We start from the raw sequence: 13,718 nt of genomic DNA on the forward strand, positions 1-13,718 counted from the left end.
CCGGAATGAATTAAGTTCTTAACCCGAGGTACCACTGTATATATATTTTGGTCAATAACCAGTAGAGAAGATAAGAAAACAGAGCAGATACAACACAATAATATGTTAAGTCTACTATTAAATGTAGAGTTAAAAACAATGTAAAATGTTTAAAAAATGAGAAGTCTAAAATAATTACATTAAAATGTAATTTTAGATTTTAACTCATTTTTTTCCAACCTTATTGTCAATATAAAACAATATTTTCAAACAATCTGCCTACATTTTTGACGTAGACATTGGTTAGCATACCCTGTTAAAATTATAGCTATGTCAGAAATGCCTAAAACCTAAGGGAAATTGATTTTTAGAATGATGAATATTTTCCCCAAGCACAGAATGTACATTGCAACTAATAACAGCGTCATTTTACCTTGGCTTTTGACACCTGAGATATGTATATTAGGGTTAATATCATATTTTGAGATTGTTGTAGCCTGTCCAGGAAGTGAAGGGCAAGTTAGAAATCTAATAAATCACCATCATAATCTGCTCTGAAATGAAGTTTACAGTAGGTGAAGGAACACCATCAGTTATTCCCCTAAAATAAACCTTTTATGTGCATCCTCCCTTCCCCAATACAATAGTTTTCCATCAGAGCTACATCACAAAATTTCAGGAAATCTGCAATCCAATGGAGAACTGTATTCTGACTGGCATGTTTGTCTGTGATACGTGAATTAGATTGGCACATGGTTTTAAGTGAAGCAATCTAAACTCTCTTCGGAGAGACAGGAGATTCCTTTCAGCCCACTGTGTGTAACAAAGCCACATACCTTTGCAATATGCTTCTGATATCCTAGAAGGGAAGAGAGAGAATAATATTAATTCAGCCTCTTGCACCAGTCTCCTCCTACATATCGGACAGATGGAAACTTCGCATCGCATGATCCTATACTTCCCTGATCCCATATCCTCCATTGTCTACTCACTAAGCTGCAGATTCTTCTGCTTATTTGAGACGGAGGGGGTGAAAATTTGAGATAGGGTTGCCATACTGCAAGAATTCTGACATTGAGCTTTTGGGGGGCAATCACACTCTGACCCTGAGCCCCCAGCACACATGCACCCCACACACATACAATTTAAAAAACTACAGAAACCCAGACATTTGCTTTCAAATTTGAAAATCCCCCTGGTTGGGCATGTAGGCCCCCAAAAAAGAGGACATGTCTGGGATTTCCCAGATGCATGGCAACCCTAGCTTGAGACTGAGAGGGGAGCTCTCTGCCCCACAACCTCCGCCAGTTATGCTTCTTCCTGAAATGGCAGGCAGATGGCACGCCTGGGATCTTCTGCCAACTCCAAGTGATCCCAGGCTATGCTCTGCTACTTGCTATCACCACTGGTGCTGCCAGCCTGAGAGCAGATGTCAACTTGCTACCGCTCATGATGTATATTGCTCTACACACAACAGCGAGGGCATGTTTGAATTGGGAAGAAGGAGAACTCAACTGGCCAGTGTTGCTGGTGCCATTGCCAATGCTAGCACAAAAACTCCCTGGATCCATTGTAATTTGGCAGGCTTCTTCCATACCGCAGGAGCAGATTTGCCTGCAAATTCCATCCACTTCTATCAAACCTGAATCATGCAGTTTGCTGAAGCTCCAAATAACAGTTTTGAACAAAATGTGTGGCCAGTGCACATCCCTACTATGAATACTTCTATAAACCAACAGACAGAGTGGTTGGGAGTACAACCTTTACCTGTAGAACGAACTGGACTATTTAATTGTGCCAACTCTTACCTGCAAGAATTCAGTCGCTGGCTGTTTCTGCTTCTCCTCCAGATCCTTAATAAGGTCGTCAATAGAAGACATTTCCTCAAAGAGTTTTGCAATATGTTGGTCCCCACAGGATTTAACCCCATCGTCCAGTTCCTTCAATTGAGCCAGCAGGAGGCGCTCTTGTTCTTCCAGAAACTGGTGCAATTGCTTGAAATCAGCCACGATTTTCTGCCTCTCCGATTCCGTCCGCTTCTGTAATGAGAAAGTCATGGCCAGTCAAATATATTTAGGTGCTTCCCTGATTTCACGTACGCAAACTGACTGGGGCGGCAGTTCACTTCAGCACTGGCAACGGGACAGCGCTTCTTCCACAACTGAAGAGAGCAGGCAGACTACCTTAGGGGAATCAAGGCAGACTCCGTTGCACACCCATAATAATATTAGATGCGACTTCTTTCTTTCTGATAGTGCAGCCTGGCTAAAGTGGGAAGAAGAAGGAGGGGTGGCTTTGCTGCGTTCAGTTCTTTTTAAAGGATTAACGAGAGAGCTGGCCTGTTTTTTTTCACTCAGGGGCAGCATTCATCCCTGGCTTAGCTTCCAAAGTTTGCATGCCAGCAGTGGGTGTGGTCAAATATGAATGTGGCCACCCTACTCTCTCAAAGGCACATAGCCTCCTGCCAGCTGATTCCTGTCAACCAGCTAAGGTTTTTGCCTTTTCTACACGCATCCAGTGATCAACCCGATGGCCAGGGAAGCAGCATTTATATCACCATCAGGATGCTGGGCTATAGGGACATGAGTGGTGTTGTGGTCTAAACCCTTGAGCCTCTTGGGCTTGCTGATCAGAAGGTCGGCGGTTTGAATCCCTGCAATGGGGTGAGCTCCTGTTGCCCTGTCCCAGCTCCTGCCAACCTAGGAGTTCGAAAGCACACCAGTGCAAGTAGATAAATAGGTACCACTCTGACAGGAAGGTAAACGGCATTTCCGTGCGTCGCTCTGGTTTCCGTCACAGTGTTTGGTTGAGCCAGAAGTGGTTTATTCCTGCTGGCCACATGACCCAGAAAGCTGTCTGCAGATAGACGCTGGCTCCCTTGGCCTGAAAGCGAGAGAGCTATGGCAACCCCATAGCTGCCTTTGACTGGACTTAACCATCCAGGGGTCCTTTACCTTTCCCTTACCTGCTGGGCTATGCTTTTCCTATTTCTATTTTTTCTCTTCTCGCTGCCCAAGCAACTTGGATGGGCAGAAAAAATTGTTGTGGGTTGGGTAGATCAGGCATTCAAATGTGGGACTAAACCCAGGACACTGTGTGAGTGAGGCACAGGCCAATTCATGTTTTGCTAGCAAGGTACATGATAGGAGCTGAAGCTCAGAGTTTTCCTGTAAGTTTGCTAGAGAAGACTCTGTGAAAGACACTCCCACTGCCTGCCTGGGTACACTTTTGCTTTCTGCTCTTCATCACCATGCCAGCAACATGAGAGTATCTGCTACGTCTGAGTTCCATGCTCAGGCTCCATTTATAAGCTAGACTTAAGTAGCTCTTTGTAACTGAATTACCATTTTAAGCCTGCCTGACAAACCTGCTGTATCTGTTACTCTTCAGCAAGTATTCCGAGTGTGTAAATGTTATTTGTACTTGTTATGAGACGTTGTTGTTATTTTAAGGTTTTAAAAGGGGGGAAACAGCAGGAAAATCCAGCCTGTCTTAAAGCATTCTGGATTACTTAAACTAAAAGGAGCTTATCTAAGCTTCTCTTCTAAGCTGCAAAATGATGCACTCTACTGAAACAAATGTCAGGAAGGAAGGGTAATATCTAATAAATATATCCAGGGCTTTTTTTTAATCCAGAACTCAGTCCCGGCACCTCTCAGGTGGGCACCATTGCCATTACAGGAGAACAAGGGAGGCGTTTGTGGCGAGTTCTGGCACCTCTTTTTTCCAGAAAAATAGCCCTGGATAAATAGCATCTATTCACATCCCAGCGCTCAGAACTAAGGCCTCATCCTGGAAGTATAAACATACTGGAGCCTCTACAGTCCAGTACCTACCAGCAGCTTCTGGCTTTCAGCCTCCCCACTCAGTTTAGAAGCCAGAATTTCCTTTTTCTGTTTGTTCAGGAATTCCAAATGACCCTGGATTTTACCCTGAAAAAAGGAGGCATTTGAGTTCATTGTTGGGACAGAGATCTTTTTAAAAAAAGGATTTGCAATGTCAGTTCAAGGCTCTTAAGTACACAAAGACAGAGGAGAGTCGGGGACATTGGTGGGGAACCTCAGGCCCAGTGGCTCAAGACTTCTCTGTCTGATATTCAGGACTCTAGGCCCCAGGCCACCCCCACCCCCACCCCGCTGGTCATGCTATGCTTCTAAATTACCGTATTTTTCACTCTATAAGACGCACTTTTCCCCTCCTAAAAAGTAAGGGGAAATGTGTGTGCATCTTATGGAGCGAATGCAGGCGGGAGGCTCTGCTCTGCGCTACCTTTAAAAAGCTGCACACATGCTCCGCTCACTCTTTAAAGGGAGCGCGGCTCTTGGGGGAGCCTTCATCCCGCTGCCCGGGAGAGGCTGTGTGCGGCTGTCCCAGAAGCCAGAACAGCAAGAGGCTATCCCAGAAGCCAGATCCCTCTTGCTGTTCTGGCTTCTGGGATTCAGAATATTTTTTTTCTTGTTTCCCTCCTCCAAAAACTAGGTGCGTCTTGTGGTCTGGTGCGTCTTCTCGAGCGAAAAATGTGGTATTTTACATTTACTTATTTCATGAAATTTATACACCACTTGATTCATACCCTCCAACGTTTCTCCGATGAAAATAGGGACATCCTATTCCATACCCTCCAACATTTCCCCAGTGAAAACAGAGACATCCCCTCCAACATTTCTGTGGTGAAAATAGGAATGTCCCGATTGCAGAAAACAAAACAAACCCTTTAAGCAGTTTATATTTTTTAAAAAAAATAAATAAATAAATCTGCTGTGGTAGCTCTTTTGGCCCTTGGGATGGGGAAAGGAGAAGGCTGTGAAGGTTGCACATTGCAACCCTCCTTCAAACTTTCCACAGGTGTTCAGTGGCAGAGGAACCCTCTCCATCACCCAGGGTGGGGTGGTACGCTGAGGGGTAGGGTGAACTGCGCGGCAGCCCGATTAGACAGCAGCCGTACAAAAACCCGTACAGACACCTTGTGCGAGCGGCAACCCGATCAGACACCTGTACGGACCCCGTGTGAGCAGCACCCATACTGACTTCACGCATGCTCTTCGCCGCTCCACAGCTGGGGGGAGGCAGCGGTCCATCTTGTCACACACACACCCCAGGTGGCACCCAGGGCGGACCGCCCCCTCCGCCCCCCTTCATACGCCACTGCAGGTGTCCACAAGATTGAGCACATAGCATGAGCCTGTGGTTTGAGGCAGCATGAGTCCGATAACAGTGACTGGAAACTGAAGGAGGGCAGATTGCGGTTCCACTCAGCTTCCTGCTCCGGCTTCCCATAAGCATCTATCTGGTGGACCAGTGTAAGAACAGAATGCAGAATTAATGGTCCCTTGGCTCCATTCGGCAGGACTCTCCTTATGTCCTTACAGCATTTGCTTGGGATGCTCAACGAGGGTCAAGACACTTAGGGGAAGCAGCTGGATGGGTTCCCCGTTCCTCATGCCCTCCCACCTTCCCTCTCCTACCTGATACTCCTCAAAGGCCTCCTCCTTCGGGATCACTTTGTGGTCCCTGTGCTCCTTGGATTTGTCGCACACTACACAGATGGGGGCTCGGTCGTCTTCACAGAAGAGTTTCAGGGGCTCCTGGTGTCTCTCACAAACCCTTCCCAGCGCTTCCGCCCCTCTGGCCATCTGAAGGCTGAATTTCTTGGCTATTTCCACAATGCTCGCCAGTTGCCGGTTGGGCCTGAAATTCCTTTGCTGACAAGGTTCGCTGCACTGGGGGCAAGAAGCATCTCTGTCAGGTTCCCCCCAGGCCCGGGTGATGCATGCTTGGCAGAAATTGTGGCCGCAGTCTACGATCACTGGGTCTTTGAAATACTGAAGGCAGATGGGGCATGTTGTTTCCTCGCAGAGGTTCTGGACTGGGTTGCCTTCTGCCATTGTGTCTCCCTGAAATGGTAATGAAGGCGTCAGTTTCCCTTTTCTCATTTCGCAACAATGGACAAGCAGTTCCCTCCCATCGAAAGAAATGCGTAGATAAACCTTTATTGTGTAAGCAGAAATTTACATTATTTCATACTAAAAATGGGTTAGTGCTGCAAGCTGAAATTGACTGTTCTCTGAAATTCCAAATGTGATAGCAAAATGTTAACAATTGTCAGCGCTGCCCAAGGTCCCAGCTCACACAAGACCAACGCTGCTTCTTCCTCAAGTAAAAAAGTCTTTATTGAAGTTCAGTTTCATTTCCAGACGCGCAGCGCTACGTCTATACCTTAGACCGTCGAAGTCCCATCTGAATCTCCTCCCCCCTGACACCAGTTTAAGATTCCAGCCTTACTCCACCTCTTCCTCTGTTCCTTCCTTCTCTGGGCCCTCCTGCTAGTCGGAGTCTCAGCCCTCCTAGACTCCTCTGACGCTGAGTCCCCTGACTCTTCCCCCTCCCTCTTTCGGGCTTTAGGACCTGGCTCCCAATCCGGGTTTTCTGCTGTCCCGCGCTCCTCCACATTTGAACTTGGCGCGCGCGCGCAGCCTCCCACTTTCCTTCTGACCGTTACACTTGTGTCACTGCTCCCTCTTTCGGGGAGGCTAGCTGGACCTGGCCTTCCCTCCGTTTCCCCACTTCCCGATGGGGGCGTGGTTACCCCTGACTCATCTTCTCTCCCCGCTGGAGGAGAGGCTGATCCTGGCTCATGTGACTCTTCCCCCCCACTGTGCTCTGGTGGGGGAACTGGTCCTGATCCTCCGCTGCTCCCTTGGGAGTCCCCTCTGGTCCCTTGTTTATGGAGCATCCCCCCTGGGACCCCCCTCGTCCTTACCATAGGCGCCCCCTTCTGGGAATCTTCTGATTCGCTGGAGAAGCTCATGGAATCTCTCGGGTCACTGTCATATTCCCCTACGCTCCCCTCTGATTCCTCTCCTCCGCTCTCTATTTGCTCTCTCCCCTGCTCTTCTGCTCCTGAGCCTCTGACAACAATAATAATAGCAGGATAGGAAACCCTAGAGAACATTAAAATATAAGTTATGTTGCCCCTAAGAAAAATCCCATAAGCCCTAATAGGGGGGTGCTTTTATCAGGCTGTGGGTGGTGCTGTGGTCTAAACCATAGAGCCTAGAGCTTGCCGATCTGAAGGTTGGCGGTTCAAATCCCCGCGAAGGGGTGAGCTCCCGTTGCTTGGTCCCAGCTCCTGCCCACCTAGCAGTTCGAAAGCACGTCAAAGTGCAAGTAGATAAATAGGTACCACTCTGGCAGGAAGGTAAACGGCATTTCTGTGCGCTGCTCTGGTTCGCCAGAAGCGGCTTAGTCATGCTGGCCCCATGACCCGGAAGCTGTACGCCGGCTCCCTCGGCCAATAAAGCAAGATGAGCGCTGCAACCCCAGAGTCGGCCACGACTGGACCTAATGGTCAGGGGTCCCTTTACCTTTACCTTTTTATCAGGCTGCAAGTTTTGGAAACTCTTCATCAGGCAAGGTGGTAAACAAAGTGGGAAGAGTTAATTCCTAGTAAGCAAATTAGAAATAACTATTGAAAATAGCTTCCAAGTTCAGTCCATATTCGGTTAGTTCAGTGAGCACAGGGAGAGCAAGCAAAGAGCCAGAACTATATCAAAATGAAAGTCAACTTAAAATTTACCCACGACTAGACAAATGGAGAAAAATTGCAAGCATTCATTTGAAACAGTGAAAACATGATGCAGAACAAACAGCACTTTATATATAAAACACAAGTACAGAACAATGGATTAAGCAGTTACAATGGGGCTACGACAAAATTTTGAATAGCAGAAACGTGTAACTATTTACATCAGCGGTTTAAGGCACCTAATAAAGCATGGATGTAAAATAAAATATAAGTAAGCAATTCCCCTTCCACCCGCCCCCTTCTCTAGTTCAGCTGACTTAAGAAGGAACAGTAAGTAGGTTTATATTACCCCTAGGATTGGAAGAGTTTAAGAAAAACAAAAAAACTTCAGGGAGTAATGCCTAAATAAAATTACTGTAAATTGGGAATGTATTGATCAAAAGATCCACCAGACTTATTGTGGTCCCCACTGATTCCTAATAGAAGATTGCCCAGGCAAAAATCACCTGTGAGAATCAGGGTGGAGGGAATCCGTCCCAATAAATAATTGTATCAGAAGTATAAATGCCTCAAGATGTATAGTTTTTAATTTTTTTATATTTGATTTTTTTCAGAAGCTATCAATGGATGTATTAGTTAATTATGTATGCATTTGTATGTTTGAAAATAAATAAAATAAAATAATAATAAATTGTATCAGAAGTAGAATGAAAAAGGAAATCTCCCCCCAAAAAAACATCCCAAAAACCCACCAAGCCAGCATACCTTTGACATTCATGAGAGATGCCGTATGTCGGGGACAACAGTGTAGCTTAAAGGTTGGTTAAGAAGGAAACAAGAATAGTGATATAGAACAGATAGGCAAGACGAGGTGCTTTGAATGAACCGAGTTGCCACCTTGCTCCTAAAACACTGGCTTTTTTTGAAAATTTACTCCCCTTCCTTCTACAAACACCATCACACACACAGACACACCCCCTGCCCTTCTTTTCTACTCTTCCTTCTTGAATATCTCCCCCACCTACCTGAACTCTTCTTGTTCCTGTTTTCTGGCAGCTTAGCTTCTTCCCAAACGAAGCCCCTGGAAAGTCACCCAGGGCTGCTCTGCACCAACTAATCTGTAGCCCTTTGAAATGCTACGTGCAAAGGCAAGAGTAGCCTGACCTCAACTGGGGCTTGCTTCTGAAGTGAAATGGCTGGGATCAGGCTAGAAAGCTCATCCCAGGTGCTGAGCTTGGTGATTGGGAGCAAGATCAGGTTCAGCTGTGCCTTCTGATAAGCGAGGGGGGAAAGGAGGGCTGGACTTTGACTCCTCAGCAACTACAAACATCTGCAGGGGAAGATGGGGCTCTCCACACCTTTGTTCATTCCCATATGGGGAGGAGGCTGATCACAGAGCGGCTGTGAACTCTCTCTATTTCAGGAGAACAACCATATTGCTGAGTTAAAGGAGCTTCCCCACCCACAACCCCCACTGTGTATGTTGTCGCAGGGGTGCCAACCTGAATAAAATATTGGGGGCCCAGTAAGCCCCATCCCACATAGTCAATCGCATGATATGAGTATTGTTGGCCCAGAAATGGAAACAGGAAGAATTACCGACGAAAGAAGAATGGCAGACGAAATTAATTGGACAAGATGACAGGAAGGATTCGAAACCTGTGGGACCAGAGATTCTTGGAAGACTGGAATAAATATGTGAACTATTTAATAATTATAATAATAATAATTTCTTATTTATACCCCGCCCATCTGGCTGGGTCCCCCCAGCCACTCTGGGCGGCTTCCAACAAATTTTTGAAAAGAAATATTTGAAAAGCAATTGTAATCAACAAATTATGCTAGTAGGACTACAAGAAGTTTTGTAAGGAGGAAAATATGAAATATTGCAAGGATGGTTACGAAGAGAGTTGTTAGTTAATATAATTAAAAGTAATAGTGAAATTAAGAAATGTAAACTAAGTGAAAAAGATTAGAAAATTTTCAGATGTGATTGATGTAAGTCTAAAAATAGTGTAAGATATGAAATTATGTTAAATGATTGTTGAAAATTATATATATATATATATATATATATATATATATAATCACATGATATGACACACACACTATTTCAATGGCAATGTTCATCAAGGGGGGGCTGGCCCTCTCAAATATTTTATAGAGGGGTGCAAAGGGACCTCGGCCTCTAGAAGTTGGCTCCTATGTGTTGTTGTAAAAATACAATTGAGGATCAAGGCCCCCTCATGGGTTGCTAAGCAGCCTGAAAAGTCAGGGGACTACCACAACCGAGATAAAGAAGAGCATGGCAGCTTTAAGCTGTGATCCTGTTTATTCCGTTGCAGCTGGGTTCTCCGCAGGTGAGCAGCATAGAACCCCTTACAAAAGTAACTTGGAGCTTTTTATACCTTAGGTTTTAGGTGGTATAAAGTGACGCAGGTTTGTCAAATTACACGTAAAATGGGGCAGGTTTTGGTTAGATTGGAGAGGGGTGCAAAAAGTGAGCACGAGTGCAAAGCAGAGGTGCAGTGCGCAAGAGCGTTTACACTTGACAAGGTTACACCGGTGTGACAATCTGAAGAGGTTTGGGGAGGCAAAGCTGGTAGCCGGGTTTGGGAGAAGGTTTGGGAGCAGTGGGCAGGCTGTTTGCATGGCAAGTCCCCCTCCCCCCATGAGAAATAAAGACACAGGACACGGTATATAAGGTTAATGGGCGGGAAATGGCCACAACTTTATTGATTGCAGGAACTGAGCGGTATTGGCTTAGGCATTGGTCCTATCAGCTAACCGGCTTCAGCCCGATTGCATGAAGACCGGTGAGGGTTAACCACCACTAGGGGGAGTCCTGCTGATGTACATCAACTAGGCGCTCCCCTGGGGTCACTGCTCGGGGGCGTGCCTTAGGCCCACACCTCCACAGGCTTCAAACAGGGCAACGCCCCCTGGAATCCTTTACCAGACTACCCTTTGCTTTGGGGGAAGGTGATGGCACTTCCTCTCCACCTCATTTGCATAACAATACCCCTACCAATGCCTAACCGCCAATACCAAGGAGTTGTTGCGATTTGCTCTGAGGTAGGCGGAAAAAAACCAAATGGCAGGTGCCAATTCGCCAAGTGGAAAAAATTCCTACCAGGCCCCTTGATGGCGACCAACCAAAGTCCATAGCAAGGTCAGAGGAGCAACTAAAGGGCAGGCAGGGTGGGAAACCTGATCAGCTGGAGAGGCAGAGAGGGCAGACCTCAGGCGCGCTGGGCATAAATAGCCTGGGCCACGCCTCCCTGACCAGCTGATTGGCTAGGCAAGGAGCTGACGCGCCCGAGGATTCCCTCAATCTCTGTATGGGGAGGGTGTGGGCCCACAACCCCACCTCCTTGCCAATTCGGAAGTGGCTTTGCCAAGAGAGGGGAGGAAGAGAGGGACCAAGAAGCTGGGTGAAGGGAGAGGAGGTCGGTTGCCGTGAGTGGAGAGTCATGGTAGAGGGCAAAGGAGAGGCAGCAGCGAAGGGGAGAAATTGCAGACGTCACCTGAGGAGTTTGGGCGAAAGGGATGGAGAGGAGGAAGCTGGAAAAGGGGACTGTGCTGCTTGGGGAGGGGGAGAAAAAAGTGGGGAGAAGGAAAGCCTCCCAAGGTGTGATTCAGAATATTTTTTTCTTGTTTTCCTGCTCTAAAGGCCCTGCGGGACTTGACATCTTTCCGCAGGGCCTGCAAGACAGAGCTGTTCCGCCAGGCCTTTGGCCAGGGCACAGCCTGACTCCCTCCCTCGGCAATCTTCACGGAGCTCTGGCCCAATGGTGGCCAGTGGCTTGAATTTAATTAATTTTATAATGAATGATCTTAGAGTGTTGTTTGTGTTGTACTTTTGTATTGTTTTATTGTTGTTAGCCGCCCTGAGCCCAGCTTCGGCTGGGGAGGGCAGGATATAAATAAAATTTATTATTATTATTATTATTATTATTATTATTATTATTATTATTATAAAAACTAGGTGTGTCTTATGGTCAGATGCATGCTATGGAGCGAAAAATACGGTATACTGATCTCCTGTCACCTAGATTATATCAGTTATATGATGGGATATTTAAAGACGGAATCATCTTGACATTATTCAACCAGGTTTACATTACTGTTATTCCAAATCCCCGGCAAGGACCTGACGCAATGTGCCAACTATCGCCCAATTTCTTTGATAAGCATCGATGCAAAAATCTTAACAGCAATATTGGCAAATAGACTGCAAGGAGTAATACCAACTGATATTTAAAAAGACCCAACAGGATTTATAAAGACGAGACAAGCTGCAGATAACAGCCGACTGATGCAATATGGACAGTTTGAATGCTGGATGATACCCAGCTCTACCTCTCTTTTAAATCAGAACCAGTGAGGGCGGTGAAGGTCCTGTGTGAGTGTCTGGAGGCGGTTGGAGGATGGATGGCAGCTAACAGATTGAGGTTGAATCCTGACAAGACAGAAGTACTGTTTTTGGGGGACAGGAGGCGGGCAGGTGTGGAGGATTCCCTGGTCCTGAATGGGGTAACTGTGCCCCTGAAGGACCAGGTGCGCAGCCTGGGAGTCATTTTGGACTCACAGCTGTCCATGGAGGCACAGGTCAAATCTGTGTCCAGGGCAGCTGTTTACCAGCTCCATCTGGTACGTAGGCTGAGACCCTATCTGCCTGCGGACTGTCTCGCCAGAGTGGTGCATGCTCTGGTTATCTCCCGCTTGGACTACTGCAATGCACTCTACATGGGGCTACCTTTGAAGGTGACTCGGAAACTACAACTAATCCAGAATGCGGCAGCTAGACTGGTGACTGGGGGCGGCCGCCGAGACCATATAACACGGTCTTGAAAGACCTACATTGGCTCCCAGTACGTTTCCGAGCACAATTCAAAGTGATGGTGCTGACCTTTAAAGCCCTAAACGGCCTCGGTCCAGTATACCTGAAGGAGCGTCTCCACCCCCATCATTCTGCCCGGACGCTGAGGTCCAGCGCTGAGGGCCTTCTGGCGGTTCCCTCATTGCGAGAAGCAAAGCTACAGGGAACCAGGCAGAGGGCCTTCTCGGTAGTAGCGCCCGCCCTGTGGAACGCCCTTCCAGCAGATGTCAAAGCGATAAACAACTACCTGACATTCAGAAGACATCTTAAGGCAGCCCTGTTCAGGGAAGTTTTTAACGTGTGATATTTTACTGTATTTTTGGTTTTTATGGAAGCCGCCCAGAGTGGCTGGGGAGGCCCAGCCAGATGGGCGGGGTATAAATAATAAATTATTATTATTATTATTATTATTATTATTATTATTATTATTATTATTATCTGGGCTATCGTCCGGACTTCTGCTGGTGATTATTACCCATCCACGGCTCCTGGAATATCCCTGGGGCCATTGCCCCAGTCCAACCTGTAAATTGGAGAAGTTCCAGTCCAAGAGGATCCATGTGTGTGTCAACTATAAAAACAGATCAGTGCTCTCTTCTGACGCTGACTCTTCACTTTCACCAATGCTGCGTTCTCTGGGGAGGGGGTCTGCTCCTGGCTCAGTGTGGGGCAATGAGATGAGGTTGCTCTTGAAGTCAATCAAGATCCATCTGACAGTAGCAAAACTCACTTGGTTGGGCCAAATCCTTCAAAGCAAGGGAGGGGTAGGTGGAAGGAAAGAAGGCATTGGACCCTCTTCCCACTCACCCCATTAGACTTTCTTCCCCCTCCTACCCCAAAAAAGCCTCCCAGCTGTTTACCCCCCCCCCCAGTGTTGGTTTCTTACATTGGGGGGAAATGTCTGGCAAAAGTGCCTTTGGCAGGGAAGGTTGTATGTGTGATGGGGAAAGGGTTCAGCACTCTAAGTGCCCCCCCCCCACTTTACAGGGAGTTTGTAACGGACGGATTCTGACTTGCTGTGTCACTGCCGCCAAGTGCAGCCACCAAATTCTTCTTCTTCTCTCCCCCTGCCCCCCTGCAAGTTGTCTGTCTTGGGGCAAATCTGGATCATGGCCTCCTGTTGTTTTGGGGAACAACATTGTTCCCCTTCTTGCTTTCTCTGGGGCTGATGGGATGTCAACAGCACTATGGCTCTGCTACCCTGATGTGTAGTTTCATGTGTGAGTCTGTTGTTGGTAAGGGCTCAACAATTAAAAAAAACCAAAAAAACCAAATGAAGCACTGACGTAGCATACAAGACTGAACTTGCCAATAAAATACCGTATTTTTTGC

General features: G+C 46.9%; 1 protein-coding gene across 1 annotated transcript; it reads right to left on the bottom strand.

Annotated features, from left to right (window-relative positions):
• Positions 1-774: 774 nt before the first annotated feature.
• On the bottom strand, positions 775-8,549 carry LOC128409131 (zinc finger protein RFP-like). Its single transcript, XM_053379371.1, has 5 exons — positions 8,530-8,549; positions 5,445-5,873; positions 3,816-3,911; positions 1,788-2,018; positions 775-838 (listed from the first exon to the last, which is right to left on the bottom strand). The coding sequence occupies exons 2-5, from the start codon at positions 5,862-5,864 to the stop codon at positions 785-787; spliced, it is 801 nt and encodes a 266-aa protein (XP_053235346.1). The 5' UTR covers positions 5,865-5,873; positions 8,530-8,549; the 3' UTR covers positions 775-784.
• Positions 8,550-13,718: the final 5,169 nt, after the last annotated feature.

The sequence above is a fragment of the Podarcis raffonei genome, chromosome 2, assembly GCF_027172205.1.
Source record: "Podarcis raffonei isolate rPodRaf1 chromosome 2, rPodRaf1.pri, whole genome shotgun sequence".
NCBI classification, from domain to species: domain Eukaryota; kingdom Metazoa; phylum Chordata; class Lepidosauria; order Squamata; family Lacertidae; genus Podarcis; species Podarcis raffonei.

Bases quoted from the DNA above. Each gene is read 5' to 3' on its own strand.
- LOC128409131 (XM_053379371.1), bottom strand. From the start codon at position 5,864: ATGGCAGAAGGCAACCCAGTCCAGAACCTCTGCGAGGAAACAACATGC. The intron at 3,912-5,444 runs GTAGGAGAGGGA...TCCTTTTTTCAG, and splicing joins AGGCCTTTGAGGAGTATCAG to GGTAAAATCCAGGGTCATTT. The intron at 839-1,787 runs GTAAGAGTTGGC...CTTCCCTTCTAG, and splicing joins CAGCGACTGAATTCTTGCAG to GATATCAGAAGCATATTGCA.